At 35.2% G+C, this 18,725-nt stretch overlaps 2 protein-coding genes and 1 pseudogene across 2 annotated transcripts; all 3 read left to right on the top strand.

Moving 5' to 3' along the window:
- Positions 1 to 430: 430 nt before the first annotated feature.
- Positions 431 to 2,001, top strand: LOC114739327 (coumaroyl-CoA:anthocyanidin 3-O-glucoside-6''-O-coumaroyltransferase 2-like; annotated as a pseudogene).
- A 6,094-nt stretch (positions 2,002 to 8,095) lies between these two features.
- On the top strand, positions 8,096 to 9,632 carry LOC114739324 (coumaroyl-CoA:anthocyanidin 3-O-glucoside-6''-O-coumaroyltransferase 2-like). Its single transcript, XM_028927381.1, has one exon. It carries the CDS (start codon positions 8,101 to 8,103, stop codon positions 9,523 to 9,525), a length of 1,425 nt encoding a protein of 474 aa, XP_028783214.1. The 5' UTR covers positions 8,096 to 8,100; the 3' UTR covers positions 9,526 to 9,632.
- A 6,503-nt stretch (positions 9,633 to 16,135) lies between these two features.
- LOC114739325 (transcription factor MYB102-like) lies at positions 16,136 to 17,370 on the top strand. The gene is made up of 3 exons (XM_028927382.1): positions 16,136 to 16,268; positions 16,370 to 16,499; positions 16,604 to 17,370. Exons 1-3 carry the CDS (start codon positions 16,136 to 16,138, stop codon positions 17,307 to 17,309), a joined length of 969 nt encoding a protein of 322 aa, XP_028783215.1. The 3' UTR covers positions 17,310 to 17,370.
- Positions 17,371 to 18,725: the final 1,355 nt, after the last annotated feature.

Genomic DNA, 18,725 nt, shown 5'->3' with positions numbered 1-18,725 from the left:
AACAAATGGTTGTAGGAAACTTGAACTTCCACAAAAAATCTCTAGAAAATCATATTCTTATTAACGTGCAATGGATCGTGCCGCCTCGGACAATTTAATCACTCGGGGACCAATTGTCATGCTAAATAGCATTATACAGTATGTGGGAGATTTAGGTGCTTCACAGGGCAGCTTCTTCCATTTAATTTATGTCTGAAACTTCTTCGCATGTGGCCTCTCATCTACGAGGAAAGAAGGACAATATTTTATTTGTATTCAACAACCAGTAATTACGTCGAAGAATCCCATGAATACGCTTCTCCAGTACTATTATTCCATGCAGACTCTGTTTGAAGTTTGAACTTGGACCCCCCACAGTCACGCTACTTACAACGAGACTGCTATAAATAGTTTGATAATCACGACATCGCTTCCCAGGTTATTATTTCATTCTCCATTAATCACCACATTGATGGCTCCGATGGAACATGCACGCGCTAATAAGCTTCTTGAGCAATCTAAGGTTGGTCCAGCAATATCCCCAGATAGAACCACTCTTCCTCTCACATTCCTGGATATCTCTCTTGCAGGTCCTATCTACGTCAGACGTCAATTCTTCTACCAATTTCCTTACCCTGCTCACCATTTCATCCGCACTACGCTTCCCTCTCTCAAACACTCTCTCTCCGTCGCACTCCAGAATTTCTTCCCTCTCGCCGGAAACCTCCTCTGTCCGCCGCCCCCTCACAAGCCTTATATCCGCTGCACCAGTGACGACTCCGTCAGCTTAACCGTAGTCGAGTCCGCTTCTGATGATTTCAATCACTATTCAGCTAACTACCCAAAGAATCTGGAAGACTTGGAATGTTTGGTTCCCAAGTTATCATGGAGTACAGTGGATGAAGACATCAATGGAGCTGACTCCACATTCGTGTTCCCAATCGTAGCCTTGCAAGTCACAGTTTTTCCTAATGTTGGCTTTTGTATCGCCATCACGTATTGCCACGTGATGGATGACAATTGTTGCAGCCACTTCATGAAAACGTGGGCTTCCATTTGTAGATCCGACGGCAGAGATATGACTTTTCTGGACAAGTCAACGCCGTCGTATGACAGGGAAGTGATCAAAGACCCAAGGGGCCTTGAAACTGTTTTCTTGAGGGACTATTTTAAGGAAAGGTCGGTGTGGAAGGAAAGTCTCGTGGGTAAAACTTCCAAGCATGTCGTCAATAATGATGATGACCTTTTCAAGGCAACGATAGTGTTCTGCAGAGAAGACATCGAAGTACTGAGAAAGGTGGCGATATATCAGTGGAAGAAAAACGGCGAATCGAACGCACCAAAGTATCTGTCGAAATTTGCGGTGACATGCGGTTTTGTGTGGGCAAGCTTGGTTAAGACGAGATATGGGGATGAGAATGAGGAAGAGAAAGATGAGTACTTTCGATTTGCAGCAGATTGCAGAAACCGACTCGAGGATCCGTTACAGGAGAACTACTTTGGAAACTGCATAACGCGATGCTATGCATCGCTGAAGAGAAAAGAGCTGAAAGGAGAAGAAGGGTTTTTGAAGGCTGTGAAGGCGATTGTTGGGGCAATAGAAGATATGAAGAAAGAACCTTTCAAAGATGCAGAAAAGTGGAAGGAGAACTTTAAGAAAATGTTCGTGTTAGGAAGTACGGTGCTTGTTACAGGGTCCCCGAAATTCACCGTTTATGAGACTGACTTTGGATTTGGGAGACCTAAAAAGGTTGAAATGGTACATTCCTTTAAGTGCATGTCTCTCGCCGAGAGTGGATCTGAAGAAGGTGGCGGCCTTGAGGTTTGGCTTGGTATTCAGAAAGCATGAACATGAAGATTTCATGTGTGTCGTCGAACGAGGACTGCAAACTTTCAAAGCATAGTTCGGTATCGTCATGTCATTACTGAAGATTAATTTCGTTTGTATTCGTGATGAAGTTTGATGCGTAGTTTCTCTCCGTGTTAATAATATATTTATGTGGTATACTTATTCAGATACTACGTGATGGTTGCATTGTCTTTTCTTTTTCTTTTTTTAAACACTGGTAATCACCTATAAGAAACAATCAAATTGAGACACTTTGCACTAAACATGGGTATCTCTTCCAAAAACTACGGTAATGGAAAACACCACAGTGCCACTTTACCCTGCACACCTGATGAAGTTCCGCCTATGTCACAATATCGCTGCATTCCAAAACATCAGCTACTTTCATCTGAGCTTCCAAGCCCCACATAAGGTCTATAAGGCTTCAGATGACCAAAGTTCTCAAAAATCATGATTTAAGCGAAACTAAGAGCTTCTGGTTTGAAACCTACCATGGCCCTCGCCATGTTAGATTGTCCACGTCTATAAATGCAGCAATTTTGATCCTAATTTTCACTATAGCAATGTCAGGACTCAGGAGTTGAAGAAAAATGCAAAACATGTAAAAAAAAGTTTTAGCTCTATGTTTTAGATTTTCAGCTTGTTTTAAATCATCTTGTGAGGATATCATATGGGAAAGTTAACTGTACTCAAAAGACCAAAAATGTGTTAGAGATGTCTGGCAAGCACGATTTGTTATCTTTCTATATTGCGGTACCATTCTATGATGAGTTATTCTCTTGCTTGCTTAAGTTCCCTACATAAATAATTAACTCAATGTCAAATTCATACACCAAAAGCACCTATTTTAACCTCCAAACTAATCAAATCTTCTCCCAACAACCAACTAATGATCAACTTTTAATTTCAACTCAATTTAATCTCTTAATTTAATTCAATAATTACATGCAATTTAACTCCCGAATAATTATAAAATTATACCAAATGCTAATCAAGGTATTGATTAATCAGTATTGTATGCGATTTATTTTTCTGAATTAGATTATATAGTTACCATGCATTTGATTTCTCAAATTTTATCGTATGGGAAGGTTATTACACTCAAAATACTGATCCCCACTTGCTCTACTACTGCCGTTCTGGCGAATTTGTGTGGGTTTGAGACTGTGCGTGAGTTCATTGCGGGTTATTTCTCTGTCCGTCGAGAATTGAGGTGCAGGCTATGGAGGATAACGGAAGGAATGTGGCCTTCAAGAGAACGATTAGGAAGGTAAAGCCAAAGCCTACTCACTGGCGTGGTGGGTAAGCTGGCATCTGGTGGCCTCGAAGACAGGTTAATCCAATTTCATTTCCCATTGTCAAAAGTATGCATTGTATATATTTATGTTAAATTTAACTATTAAAAGGGATTAGAAAGAATCTAAAAGAAGTGAAAGTCCCAGGCCTTTCTAGAGCTGGGCCTGGGACAGACGGAGGACAAGGTTGAAATAAACAAGACAAGGGTCAGCCGAAGGAATTCTGAGGTGTGAACTTGGGCCTGTGGGTGAGGTCGAGCGTGGGGAAGTTATTGGCCCAATAATATCTGATGTCCAGAGAGGCTATGATCCCAGAGGCACAGCAAACAGCCTCAACATCAACCAGGATTGAGTTTTGCAGAAGGACCTAGTTCTTCACGTGAAGAACAAGAGTTCAAATCCTTATAAAAGAAGTGTTTAACATTTAGTGCTTAGGGAGTATTTGGAAACTAGGAGAAATGCTTTTTAAAATTACTTTTTTGTAAATCGAGATAAATTTCTCTACGTATTTACTTTATATATATACACCGTAAAATCACTTTTGAAATCATGGTTTAGTCTACATCCAAACACTCTCTTAGTAGTGTGTCTGCTTCCATTAGGAGAATACTTGTGTATTAAAAAAAAAAAAGCCTCAATCAAGAGTGCAAGAAGGCTTCATTCAAAGAATCATAGATCTAATCCCGACAATTAGATCAGCTAGCTGGGGTTGTTTTAATTTAACTGTGAGTCTCGAATTTGAGGTTTGGGAATGCAACATATTAGAGACAAGGGTGTCAACATTAATGGTTCCTATCATACCTCGATTCGAATTAATTTGAACCCATTATTATACCTGAAAGATGGTCTAGCTCAAGATAGCGGGTGCCAATGCAAAAAAAAAAGAAAAAAAGAAAAAAAGAGCCATATATCTATAAAATACCATACTGTTTATAAATTATCAAATAATGCAGGGTTTTTTTCCCCCAAATAATTGACTGTTTGGAAAATCACAAAAAAGAAATCATGTATTGAGATTTGTCCTACCCAATCCACCACATCCGAGCAGACTTGCCAGCCAAACCAACCAGCACTAATATGATTTCCGTGCTTCCTGGAAGTTTCGTAAGGCCTCGTAGAACCAGTCTTACAATATCTAATACATAAAATACTTGACTGTTTTTCCCCCTTTAATCACCCCACCCCTGAACATTAACTCCTGCTTATGGTCAAAAAAAATATATTAACTCCTACTACCCAATTCCACTCCATTAGGAAGTTTCATGTGTTTTATTATTTATAGTCTTCTTTTTTTGGCCATTTTCAAAACATCATCATGTCGATTATTGAAAAAATATCATTTAAGGAGTGCTATGAAACTGTCAAAAGTCTGGACCCTGTGGTTAGTCTTCCACAATTATTGTTTCGTTGACTTGACACACCTATACAAGACAATTAAATCTGTACAGATAACAGCAAAGACCAATTCAAAAAGTGGCACATAGATTCGATATTAATCCAATTTCACACCAAGAGAAAACGACATTACATTAATCCGTTTCATATATAGAAACTCTCCACGTAATTAGAGATAAAAGAACCATCAAAATTCCTTGTCTTCTCTTCCCGGAGATCCTGAATCCGATAATAAAACAACGACTACAGGAAGAATGAAAGAGCTTTCGCGAAACATGTCGAGAAGATGATGATCTTACTGGGCAATTCTCCACTTCTCCTAAATACCTATTTTTGTTCTTTCTCACTTCACTGCAGTCAAAATTTGTTTAGAGTATCGAAATCGATGCAAAATTTACAGTCAACCTTAATAATTATTTACTTAACAATGTTAGTAGTATTTACTTTACATATAAGAAGAACAGTGAAACACTATCGGAGTCTATTAAAACGTGAGAACCAAACCTTATTTAGCTATTCCAAATTTCTTTTCTTTTTGTAATATTCTCCCTCGTATATGTTAATATGTGTATTCTCAATATAAGGTAAAAATGTCCGTGGAAAATAGTTTTTGTTCCCTGTTTGAATCCCTCTCCTCCCTTCAATTGAACCAAACACGGCCAAAGATACGTAGGTCCCACTTGATCTCGATGGAATATACTACCTACCCCCTAGCCCACTCACTAGGCCGGGGGGTCCAGCTTTGTACCTGCCCCTGCCCCCCCCCCCCAATGCTCTCGTTTCCTTCCAGCTTCCAGGATTATCGATGTCGACGTGTCTTTATCCGCCACTTGAAATCCATTGCACCTGCACAGATATATTAATATCAGGAGAATTAGAGTGAAGGGGATAATATTTAAAGAAAAGGACCATAAAAATTTAAATTATTTAAAAGGACCATAAATTTAAAAATACCATACTGTTAAAATTATTTAAAAGGACCAAATATATAAATATAAATTTAAAAATACCATACTGTTAAAATTATTTAAAAGGACCAAATATATAAATATAAATTTAAAAATACCATACTGTTCCTCTTCAAGCCTCCTACATTTTTTCCTATATTTTCTCATATATTTTATTTTTAAAACTAATGCGAATTGATAAATTTTGCTAAATTAAACATGGTTTCTCTCAAATTTACAACTTGCATAAAAATTAATTAAAAAATACTCAAATATTGTTCAATCATTTAAAAATTGACGTTTTATTTTCTTTATCAAAAGTTAAAAATTTTTTTATAAAACCATCACATACTTTCATTGAAAATAAAAGTTATATATTTTATTAAAATTTATATTATTACATAATTTATTACATAAATAATTTTAAAAAATTTAAAGAAAATGATTTCATTAAATTTCTTAACATTACATGAATTTTTATATTAAAATCTGATATAAATTTCTTATAAAACAAAAATAACAAGTAATAAAAAATTTCTTTGGATTTTTTAAAACAATGTATATAATAAATTATATAATAATCAAAATTTTAATAAAATTATATAATTTTTATTTTCTCTTAAATTCCGTGACAATTTTAAAAAGAAAATTTTAATTTTTTATAAGGAAAATAAAAGTTTAATTTTTACATAAATAAAAAATGTTTGCATTTTTTTTAAATTGATTTTAGCCAGGTTGAAAACTTTGAGAGAAATTAGGTTTAATTTAGTGAAATTTGTTGATTCACGTTAATTTTAAAATAAAATGTAAGAGGGAATAGAGGAGAAAATGTAGGAGGTTTGGATAGGGACAATATGATATTTTTAAATTTATATTTGAATATTTGGCCTTTTAAATAATTTTAATTTTTATGGTCCTCTCTCACAAATATCACTCCCTGTTGGTCCTTCTCTCTAATTCTCCCATTAATATATTCCCCCTTATCTTAGATGTAAAATAATAATACTATCAATAAATATTTTATGTCGGCAATAGATTGGAGAAAAGAAAAGAAGATCTGATCTATCGAATGCATTTTTTAAGATAAATAACTAATTGAAAATAAAAAAATAAAAACGAAATAGAATGTGAAATTCTTAAATTAACATCACAAGCATAATTAATTAGAACAACCAAAATTTGAAATAAAAATTTACCTTTTTATTAATCTAGAGAAAATCAATGTATGGTACAATACTATAATTCAATACAAAAAATTTAATTACTAAAATGTATCATGTCAAGCAGTGATAATTTTTCCTTTTATCTGCCCAGATTCTGCACTCCGCCTATATCCTGTGTGCAGTGTGCATCGACTATTTTAATTTTATCCATGCTTTCCTTCATTTATAATCACATTTTTTTCTCATTTGATAATGACTGTACGACCTCTTTGTCATCATTTACTTAGGGGGTGTTTGGGAAACTCAAAACCATAGTTTCAGAAGTACTTTTCCGTAAAACGAGGTAATCTTCTCCACATATTTACTTCGTAATCCGTAAAAACACTTCTGAAACCATGGTTTGGTTTCTATCCAAACACTCCCTTAAAAAGAGTCTCACAAATCCCTTATCTCCCTGACAAATCATATTTGATGTGCACACAAACTTATGCATTCATCACATTTTTCATTTTCTGACCAAATGTTTTTCATGTCGCGATAAGTTTTAAATAACTAATTCGTGAATAAGTTAAAATTAATTACAAATAATAAAAATGTTAAAAATATTTTTTTATTTTAAAATATGTTCTTATAATATATAAAAAAATAAAAAAGAATGCATGATATGAGGTATTATAGCAAAAGTGAGAGAATAAATAATTAAATATAAAATTGAAAATATATATTAAATATTAAAACAAATTTAAGCTGAAACTTATAAAATAAATTATATATCTTTTTAAATTCAAAACTTATAAATAGGGCCAAATGGAAGATTGACAAAAGAGGCATAAAGCATATACCCCTGATTTAGTTTGCTTGAGGGCAAGCAATATGAGTCCAATTAATAATCATTCAAATTTCAAAGTTTTTCAAAGAAAGTTGTTAGTAGTTAATTACAAAATCAAACCAAGGATAACAAATTAATTAGCATTCAACAACTAGTAATTAAAATATTGGAGGGCCCCTCGGAAGCGTGGCTTATCATGTCATTTACTTGGACTCCCGTCAGCCACGCTTATTACAGAAGGCCGGCACTTGCACTTCGAAACCAACTTAGGTGTTCATTGTTTTGATGAGCAGTTTAAATTTATTAAATCTGGATAATCTATATTTCATTTGGATAATTTAGATTTAATTTATTTCTTATTTTTATTTATTCAAGGTAATTATTTTAATAGGTATAAAATCTAAAATATTTTTTATTTAAAAATAATTAATTAAATATTTTAAATCTAAACTGTTCAAATCAAATATAGACGGTTTAAATCTGATGAGTTTATGATGCTCATCAAAATGACGAGTACTGAAACTGATTTCTTTACACATCACATCACAGCACTGCTCTCTCTCTATATATATACACCACTGCGATGCTTCCTAATTTAAAGCCAATATTTCATTATTCTTTAATGATCAGATTGATCACTCCAATGGAACAAGCACGCCCTTATAAGTTTCTTGAGCAGTCTAAGGTTGGTCCTGCAATATCCCCAGGCAGAACCACTCTTCCCCTCACATTCCTAGATATCTCTCTTGCGGGTCCTATCTATGTCAGACGTCAATTCTTTTACCACTTTCCTTACCCTCCTCACTATTTCATCCGCACTACCCTTCCCTCTCTCAAACACTCTCTCTCCGTCGCACTCCAGCATTTCTTCCCTCTCGCCGGAAACCTCCTCTGTCCGCCGCCCCCTCAAAAGCCTTTTATCCGCTGCTCCCGTGACGATTCCATCACCTTAACTGTGGTCGAGTCCGCTTCTGATAATTTCAATCATTATTCAGCAAACTGCCCAAGGAATCTCAGAGAATTAGATAGCTTGGTTCCCGAGCTATCGTGGAGTACAGTGGATGGAAACGTCGATGGCACTGACGACCCCACGTTCGTCTTCCCAATCGTAGCCTTGCAAGTCACGGTTTTTCCTAACGCTGGCCTTTGTATCGCCATCACGTATTGCCACGTGATGGATGCTAATTGTTGCAGTCATTTCATGAAAACGTGGGCTTCTATACGTAGATTCGATGGTGGAGATATGACTTTTCTGGATAAGTCACCGCCGTCGTATGACAGGGAAGTGATCAAAGACCCGAGCGGCCTTGAAGCTGTTTTCTTGAGGGACTATTTCACGGAGAGGTCAACGTGGAAAGACAGTCTCGTGGGTAAAACTTCTAAGAGTATGCTTAGTGATGATGATGGCCTAAGTTACAAGGCTACGATTGTATTTGGCAGAAAAGACATCGAAGTACTGAGAAAGTGGGCAATGGATCAGTGGGGAAAAAATGACGGATCCCACGCACCGAGAAATCTATCAAAGTTTGTGGTGACATGCGGCTTTGTGTGGACATGTTATGTTAAGACGAGATATAGAGATGACGATGAAGAAGAGAAAGATGAGCACTTTCGTTTTGCAGCAGATTGCAGAAACCGCCTCGAGTATCCAGTGGAAAATAACTACTTCGGAAACTGCATAACGCGATGTAATGCAACGCTGAAGAGAAAAGAGCTGAAAGGAGAAGAAGGGTTTTTGAAGGCTGTGAAGGTGATTGAAAGGGCAATAGAAGACATGAAGAAAGAACCTTTCAAAGATGCAGAAAAGTGGAATGAGAAGTTCCAGAAAACGTTCGTGTTAGGAAGTACGGTGTTAGTGACGGGGTCGCCGAAATTCACCGTTTATGAGACTGACTTTGGATTTGGGAGACCTAAGAAGGTTGAAATGGTACATACCTTCAAGTGCATGTCTCTTGCTGAGAGTGGATCTGAAGAGGGTGGGCTTGAGGTTGGCTTGGTGTTTAGGACAGATGGATATGAACATTTTATGTCTGTCGTTGAACAGGGACTCCAAACTTTTAAACCCTAGTTCAGTTGTCCCCTAATTTAAGATTTCCTAGGTATTAATAAGGCGGATGCTTATAAATTTCCGTTTGAATTAATGGATTAATATATCTCCAGTATAGTTCCAGGTGGTACATGTTTTGGTCGCATAATATTTAGGGTGTGTTTGGATGAAACCAAACCATGGTTTGGAGAATAGCTTCTGGAGAATAGATTCTGAAAAAAATAGATTTTGAAAGAATAGATTTTGTGGAAAAGTGATTTGAGAAGTGTGAGTGTTTGGATAGTTGTTATTAGAAGTACTTTTTATATATACAAATTGGCATAAATTAATATGATAATTATAGAAAAAATATATTTTATGATATATTTTAATTTGAAGGAATAAAATTGTTAATAATATATTTTTTATTAACATATATTAATAATATATAAGATAATATAATTAATAAATAACTAATATGTATATATATATATTTATAAGATATAAGATTAAATATATTTATAAAAAATATGTTTATAAAAAAAACAACAAGATACATATCCTATAGGCTCTCACACTTTCTTCTTTTTCCTCCAAAAGTAAAAAATTTCTGCTTTTCTCAAAACCATGGTTTTGGAGTCAAAACCATAGTTTTGAACCCAAACCATGGTTTTGATTTTTTTAAGGGTGTTTGGTTAACATTTTTCTCAAACCATGGTTTGGGTTCCAAAACCATGATTTGGGGTGCTTGCCAAACACATCCTTAGTTGAGAATTAAGACAACAGAAGTCAGGCCCAAGAAAAAGAGGGAAGGGGGAAAGTTCGTTTTTTTCCCCGGCCACGAGAAGGGGGAAAATTGACAACAGCAAGAGGAAGAGATGATAATAATAACATAGCACATCGGATAAGATATTATTATATTGAAATGTGGGAATGCTTTTTCGTTGTTTGTTGTTACAGTGCGGAGAACATGGGCCGTCCGCCCTACAAGGCTGGTGTTATAAGGCCGTGGGTTTAAGTGGGCAGGCTACATAGGGTCGGAATTTAAGAAACATCCCATTTTGTCAAGCTTGGCTCTAAGCTGAGGGGGTCAAGACAAACCCACAGGCTTTTGGCCCATTTAAGAAAAAGTGTGAGCTTTATATTTCTCATACGTTTTATAAAAAAAAAAAAAGCAATAAAATTATTAATAAAATGCATGTATATAAATAAAATTAAGTGATAAGCAGAAAATATCATTATATTATTTAAATATTCAACAGCATCTAAAAACATTTATTAACAAGATAACAACATTTAAAAGTTTCGATCAAGAGTACAAATACAAATACTATCATTAATTTTTTGAAACCCCATCATCACTATTATCATTATGAGTATGCTCTTCTTTAGTGGCAAAAATATCAAGTTTTTTTCATAGAAATTTTACTTTTAAATTTTGCATTCTAACTATTAGTTAAACAAATTGTTGTCCAAAACCAAATAAATCAAACCAGTTTATAAACTTTAATTTCAAAATTATAATAATAACTAAATATTTTAAATATCATTAATAATTAAAAATTAATAATATTATAATCATATAAAAATTTTAAAAAATAAAAAAAATTATAAAGGGGCCTAAAATGGGCCAGCCCTTGGCCTTATAGGACCTGTCTTTTTAAACATGTTTTTCATTTGAAGAAAAAGAAATTTTAAGCCTGGCTTTTATAATTTTCAAACCTAAATAGGCCAAGCTGATAAGTTCGGTCTATTTTTTCGACTCTACTTATTGATGAGTTATAGGGTGGTGTTGTGTTTCACCTGCGCCATTTTGTAATCAAAAAGCATTTGCAATGAAACCGGAGGAGGAGTGGTAAATATTTATATGGATTTAGGCCCTCAATTTTTGCCCAATTCATTTGGGCTTGATGGAAGCTTATGGCTTCTAAATGAGTTCAAGTTGTATTTTTGTTGAGACAATTTAGTTCTAGATTGTCAATTTTATTTTTGGATTGAATTGATATTTGGATCTTATTTGTGCCAAGATACTTGTTGGAATATATGTTTGGAACCTTTGCATTGTTAATTGAATTTATAATTGAGTTTTCATTATGAGTTTAATTATCAATGTGGTTGGAATTGCAAAATTTGGGTTCTTTCACCTCTTAATTATTTAATTAAGTCGGTTGATTATCTAATTGTTTAATTGGATAATTTCAAACATAATTTCCAGAATTAATTGGGTTATTTTTCATTGGTTTTAATAAGTTTAATTAACCAACCTTATACTGTTATGAGTTCTCTAATAGTTTAAGGGCTTTTGAAATTGAGGGTTCCCTTTGTTTCAAGTAGGTAATTAAGTTTATTAATTCCACTCTCTTATCACTTCCCTTTGGTCTAATTAACTGATTAAGGTTATGAAGGTCAAATTCATGCGAATCCTGAGTTGTCCCCTCTACCGTACCTGAAGAGAAATCTCTGAATTTTTACTTGTTAATTTTCTTTGCTTTCTAATTAATTCTCTTTATTCATTATTTTTATTTTCCTTCAAATACCCCCCAAAAATTGCATTGCATTCATTTAGTTTGATTTAATTTTTATATAGATTTTAGGACATTTGCATCTTGCATTTAGATTTAGAATTTGCATTTTAGTTTAGGTCCAATTTCTTTATTTTTTTTTATCACCTGAATTTTCACCTAAAGAAACCCATAAATTGCTCCTTGGAAGTAATGACCTAGGTCGATCCTAAACTACAAATCAATTAGGACCTAGTTTAATTGAGTGCTTTAACGACAGAGGTATCATCAAACATCTAAAACATCTATTAACAAGACAACAACATTCAAAAATTCGATCAAGAGTACAAATACAAACACTATATTACTTTTTTGAAATCTCATCATCACTATTATCATTACGAGTATGTTCTTCTTTAGTGGTAAAAATATCAAGTTTTTTCATAGAAATTTCACTTTTAAATTTTGCATTTTAACTATTAGTTAAACAAACTATTGTCCAAAACCAAATAAATCAAACCATTTTATAAACTTTAATTTCAAAATTATATAATAATTAAATTTTTAAAATATCATTAACAATTAAAAAAATTAATAATATTAGAATCATTTAAAAAAATAAAAAAAAATATAAATGGGCCGACCCTCGGCCTTATAGGACTTGTCCTTTTAAACATGTTTTTTATTTGAAGGAAAATTTTTTAAGCCTAGCCTTTATAATTTTCATGTCTAAATAGGTCAATCTGATAGGCTTGGTCTATTTTTTCGGCTCTACTTATTGATGAGTTATAGGGTGGTGTTGTATTTCACCTGCGCCATTTTGTAATCAAAAGCATTTGCAATGAAACTGAAGCAAAGAGGAGGAGTGGTAAACATTTATATGGATTTAGGCCCTCAATTTTTGCCCAATTCATTTGGGCTTGATGGAAGCTTATGGCTTCTCAAGGTGAAGGTCCTCCCCCCCCCCCCCCAAAAAAAAATCCGACATGTGGGTAAGCATGGTCCGACTCTCTTTCCCTCTATCGTCACCATCATTGCTCACCTTAAATCTTAATGGCAGTGGCCCGACTGGAAAAACAGAAGCAGATAAACATATTCTAAAATCTAAATACTATTATGATTGTTGTGACTATTATCCCTTTTATTAATTTTTTTTATATATATACAAAAATATGAAAGATATTTTTTGTTTGTTTGTCTCATTTCTATATTATTCATACGTCGCACCAAATCGCCCCAAACCTTTGATAAAACAAGGAGTAATTTCTCCAAATAATGTTACCCATCTTGAAGAAGATATATCGTTTCTCAAATAACAATGAAAATTCTAAATAAATAAATTGTAAAACGAAACCTTTATTGATTTTTATAAATTTAAATAATAACTGAGAAATCAAGGCTGAACTATGGAATCGGATAAATCATTGGGCATTTGATATATCATTATGGCTTAATCAAAGTCTTGACATGTTTAAGGACGAATTTGATTTTTAAAACCTTCATTTGCACCTTTTTTTTGGGGGGGGGGGGACCGAACCTTCATTTTGCACATTTGGCGGGGAGCAAAAAGGTTGAGTATTGCACATTGCATGAGTTGTCGGAAGCGGAGTTGTAGTGGACGTAACACACGGAACATCTACGAAGGCGCAGGCAAGCGGAGTATATCATCTACGGTTAGTTTAGCCAAGCAGGGCGTACACCCTCAACGCGCCATAAGAATGCAACCAGGTGTCGTAGCGGACCACGTCATTCGTACATTGCAACTCAACCACCGCCGAAAGGCTGTTTGTCGTTTACTAAGAAACGAAGAATTCAGTTGGTAACAAAACTTCTGCAGTGAGATTACATGCATTGTACTGGCCGTCAATGATTATATCAGCTGCATTCATGAATTATTGAATATATGCGTTTTACATTACGACACACGCACCCCCCCGCCCCAAAAAATTACGTCCGTTAAGGCTAATAACTGATTTATAATTCTAATTGATTCATGAAAATGGGATATTCAAAGTTGGTTGGAGTGTTGGACACCATACATAACAAGATTATATTTGTTTAATTGACAAACATGTATACTCTCGTCAACTTTCATAATTTAGAGATGTCTCATACGCCAGCGACTGTACGTCTTTCTCTTAATTGGCAAGTAATAACCAAAACCGGATGCTAATTCAGCAACATATATACATGCACATATAGTCATCATATAAATACGGGTGACGCAGTGTATTGTATGCCTTCTGGTCTTTAATATAAGACTCCGTTTAACTTTTAATTTGGTCCTAATTATAAAACCCTAATCCATTTTGTCTCCTATATTTATGCATTTTTTCCAAAACAGTTCTTCTAATAATAATAGTTCTAGCCAATACACTTAATTAGTAAGAATATTTTAGGAATGACAACACTTATTTATTACAAATAACTGATTTAACTTACTTCCTTAATCTCCTCAAATTAGTTAACTATAATTAGGACCAAAGGTAGTATTATATATGAACCAAACAGAGCCAATGAGATCGCGACGAGGCCTAATAATTGTAATAAACAATATTATTATGAGAGGAAGAGTGTTGTTGATTTGGTTTTTAATTTCTAGAAGGTTTTGTTTGGTTTGAGTGTGAGAGTGGAGAAGGAGGAGAGGAGGAAATCAGAATGAGGAAGCGATAGAGATGGTTTGACATGGATGATGAGAAGCTCTTTAATTTTCCGGAGGATGTTGTGAGGAGTAAAGTAATATTTTGAGTTTGAGTTTGACTGTGCAATGCGATGTTGAGGGTTGATGGAAGTGAGATGAGAATTTTCAAGGGGTCTTGAATATTTTGGCTGTAAATGCTAATTATGCAGATGAAGACAATAACCACCTAGCTAGATCGCTTGCTGCGAACGACAATTGTCGAGGCGCATTAAGTTGACTTCTCTGCCGCAATAAACAGCCAACACGTGGCATAGAAGCTGCTTCCGAGGGACCCCAACGACAAGGGTTGGCCACTTGTTGCTATACATGTGTTAAAGTGATGACACGTCGTCTTCTTCATCTTCCGGCTTCAATATTTTTTTCCTAGTAATAATGCGATCTGGTTTCCAAATCCATCCATGCGGAGCCGCTCCAACAACAATTTTTTTTTATAATTATATTAAGAGTTTAATTATATGAACGAAGTGATGCTTCATTACTCTTCACAACGAAAGCTGGGATATATATATATAATTACTGAGAAAATTTGGAGAGGAGAAGTAAAGAACGAAGATGTTGGCAAATGGTGAGGAAATGCAAATATAAGCAAACATTTGTAATGCTGCGTTCTTTCCAGTTTGGAAAAGAAGAAGTGATCTCTTTAGAACGTGATGTAAATTGTTATAAAGCTGTTGAAGTTACTGATGCAACATCAAAGATGGCATAATATTTGGTACTGAAAAATGAAGGACTAGGAAAGGGAGATAAAAATGGAAGAAAAGCGTGGTGAATAAATTACTTGACGAAACTGCACACTACGTATCATTTTCTCCAAATGTCGGATATAGGGACCTATCTACCTACCGTCCAGTCCATCATTCTCATACTTCCTTCTCTCTCTACCCCCTAAAGTCAATCTCTCCATCATTCACATCCTTTCGACCTCTGTTATGTTGATTCAAATGCCCATGATCTCAACCTTTTACTCGCTAATTTACCTGTTGATAGCTGAAAAGGTTAAAACATTATAGTTTAAAATATATATCTCAACTATATATGAATTATTGTCTTTGATATAAAGCCTCTAAGTGTTTTTGCAGAGATCATATAATACATATGTGCGTTATAATTAAATAATTTATTTATTTATTTCTTAATCTTCTTAGATTAATCAAATGGCATATTCAAGAAATGTAGATACAAGTTAATGTAATTATAGATTTGACACTGCTAGTGGGGACGTGTGCAATATACGGTATGGGTCGCAGAAGAATGTCAGAAGGGCAGGTGGCATAAGGCCGGCGCCAAATCCCTTGACTTGAAAACACGCAACGCCTCCTTATAAAACCACGCGCAGGGAGTTCCCCCATTCCATTGAGACCAACAGAACTTCATCTTTCGCCTCAGAACACACAACGGAACATAGCTACTTTAACACCCACCCATCTCTGTTCCTGTGTCCATTTTCATAATGGGAAGAGCACCTTGCTGCGACAGGAATGGCCTCAAGAAAGGTCCCTGGACCCCTGAAGAAGACTCCAAGCTCATTAATTACATTCAAGCCCATGGCCCTGGCAATTGGCGAACCCTTCCCAAGAATGCTGGTATGCTTACCCACTTCTTCTTCTTCTTCTTCTTCTTCTTCTGTTCTGTTTTTCTGCTCTTTGATCCAAGCATGGCTCAAACCACACTTCCTTCTTTATAGGTCTTGAAAGATGTGGCAAGAGTTGCCGACTTCGATGGACTAATTACCTCAGGCCCGACATCAAGAGAGGGAGGTTCTCCTTCGAAGAAGAAGAGATCATTATCCAGCTTCACAGCATAATGGGAAACAAGTACGTTCCTTTAATCTGAGCTTCTTCTTGATAATTTTGTCGATTTTGTTAGTTTTTGCTCTCATTCTAATGAGTCTCTGTATCTGTTTGATTTTGATCATTAGGTGGTCGGCGATAGCTGCTAGATTGCCTGGAAGAACCGATAATGAAATAAAGAACTACTGGAACACCCACATACGAAAGAGGCTTCTTCGAATGGGAATCGACCCTGTTACTCACGCCCCACGACTCGATCTTCTCGATGTATCCTCCATTCTTGGGTCGGTGTTGGGGAACACGTCGCTCTTGAATCTGCAGGGCTTGTTGGGAGCTCAGGCCTTGATGAATCCTGAATTGTTAAAAATGGCCAACACTCTGTTCTCGTTGAAGAACGAAAACCCAGAAATGGTTTCACAGAATCTACAACAAATGATCCAACCTGGCCATTCTCAAGTTCAAGCACAAACCCAAATCGATCCCGCATTAGCACAATTCAATAGCCAGTTTCAGATGCCAATGGAAAACAACAACGCGGAAGGATTCCCTGGGGATTTTCAAACCATGGGATTTTCAGATTCCCAAGTTCCATCCTACATGGCGGGCAACCTTGATCTGCTGCAACAAAACCAAGCTGAATTTCTGGGGGATCCTACTTTCCCGCAAAACATGGGCTATGACTCTGTTTTTTCGACGCCATCATCAAGTACAACCCCATTGAACTCATCATCGACGCATGTGAATAATAGCAGTGAAGAAGAGAGAGATAGCTATTGCAGCGACCTGTTCAAGTTCGAAATCCCAGAGAATTTAGATCTTAGCAACTTGCTGTAAATATATTTCTTTGTAATCTCATAACGGGCTGCTCTGCTGCTCCCTGCAGCTTACTGGCTTGCTGAAGAAGCATGGGGGATTTTTTTTTTTTTTTTTAAGTTTGGGAACCGTATGTTTCTATATGGATTTCTTGGTCTAGCTTTCTTTCCCCAGTTGTCGATATTATTTTGTTGATAACAGGATTTTTTTGTACACGAGTTTAATCTTCTTTCTTGTTCTGAGATTTATATATTTCTGCTACGCCTTTAAGTCTCTTCAGTAAATTAAACTCACTTCAGGAGAAGATTCCAGATGCTAGACAGATAAATGTGTATTATGGCATACTAACACTGCTCTAATTACATGTTCTGCCCTTCAATTCACAATTTTGGAAGTATAATCTGCTCTTGGAAAGGCCGATTAATACGTCATTCCGGTTTTAGAAGTTGGAAAATATGTTGGAACTTATCCAAATCACAATTTTCAAGTGGCTGATGGAAGTGTGAGGCGAGACATTTTCCATTTTTCTTTCTATTTTTCAAGGCTGCCGCTAAAAAATACCCATTCACGTGCTTAAAAATTAAAATCGCAACGGCTCAGTTTCAACTTTCAAAGCTCTCTAGAAAAAGGCGAAAGAATAATTGGCTCTTGCGTCATCTCGCGGCTTTGTTCAGTAATTCAAGGCTCCACGAAAGTGCTCAAGTGCCTGTTACTGTTACGCACGCAAATAATCAATTCAGAGAGCTTATTAATGAGCACTCATAATTAAATGCTTACTTCTGTCTCTTCAATGCGCTGCGACTTCTTTACATGGGGAGTCATCGTTGCTTCATCCATTAATTAAGAACCCCGCAATACTAATATTAACATTATATATCTAATGCTCCCTCAAAATTTAATATGTACTGCATTTTTGTTGAAACTTAAAGAGAATCTCACTGAAATTAACAAACATTTCAAATTTGCTTGCATTTGCATGAGTAAGGAGTTAATGGGTTGCGTTTCATATATATATATATATATATATATAATCAATTCATTAGAAACGAAAAAATAGGAAAAGAATACTAAGTAGTCCATTGATTAGTACCCAAAAAAAAGTCCATTTATTGTCTTCTAAAGAAGACTGAAATTTTCTCCTAGGTGCCTTATAAGTAATTAGGACCACAGAGTATCAAATCAATATTATCATATTTTTTTCTAAAAAAAATACTATAGGACTAGTTGATTATGTTGCTTTGACCTTCTCTCTTCCCATCCCCTCACCAATTAGATAAGGAGAGAAAACAAAATACTACCTCCAGTATTAATTATAACAGTCAGTTGACTAATTTAAGGAAATTAAAAAAAGAAGTTAAGTTAGTTATTTGTAATAAATATGTATTGTTTTCCCTAAAATATCCTTATTAATCAAGTGTATTGGCTAAAACTGCTATT

This window comes from Neltuma alba, unplaced genomic scaffold (genome assembly GCF_004799145.2).
Source record: "Neltuma alba isolate B1F8T4 unplaced genomic scaffold, ASM479914v2 tig00013888_pilon, whole genome shotgun sequence".
Lineage (NCBI taxonomy): Eukaryota > Viridiplantae > Streptophyta > Magnoliopsida > Fabales > Fabaceae > Neltuma > Neltuma alba.
Note: the sequence above shows the minus strand (reverse complement) of the source record. Positions and strands in the feature narration are given on the sequence as shown.

Excerpts from the sequence above, each read along its gene's own strand:
- LOC114739324 (XM_028927381.1), top strand. The coding sequence starts at position 8,101 with ATGGAACAAGCACGCCCTTATAAGTTTCTTGAGCAGTCTAAGGTTGGT.
- LOC114739325 (XM_028927382.1), top strand. The coding sequence starts at position 16,136 with ATGGGAAGAGCACCTTGCTGCGACAGGAATGGCCTCAAGAAAGGTCCC. Across the intron at positions 16,269-16,369 it reads AACCCTTCCCAAGAATGCTG|GTCTTGAAAGATGTGGCAAG; the intron begins GTATGCTTACCC and ends CCTTCTTTATAG. Across the intron at positions 16,500-16,603 it reads CACAGCATAATGGGAAACAA|GTGGTCGGCGATAGCTGCTA; the intron begins GTACGTTCCTTT and ends TTTGATCATTAG.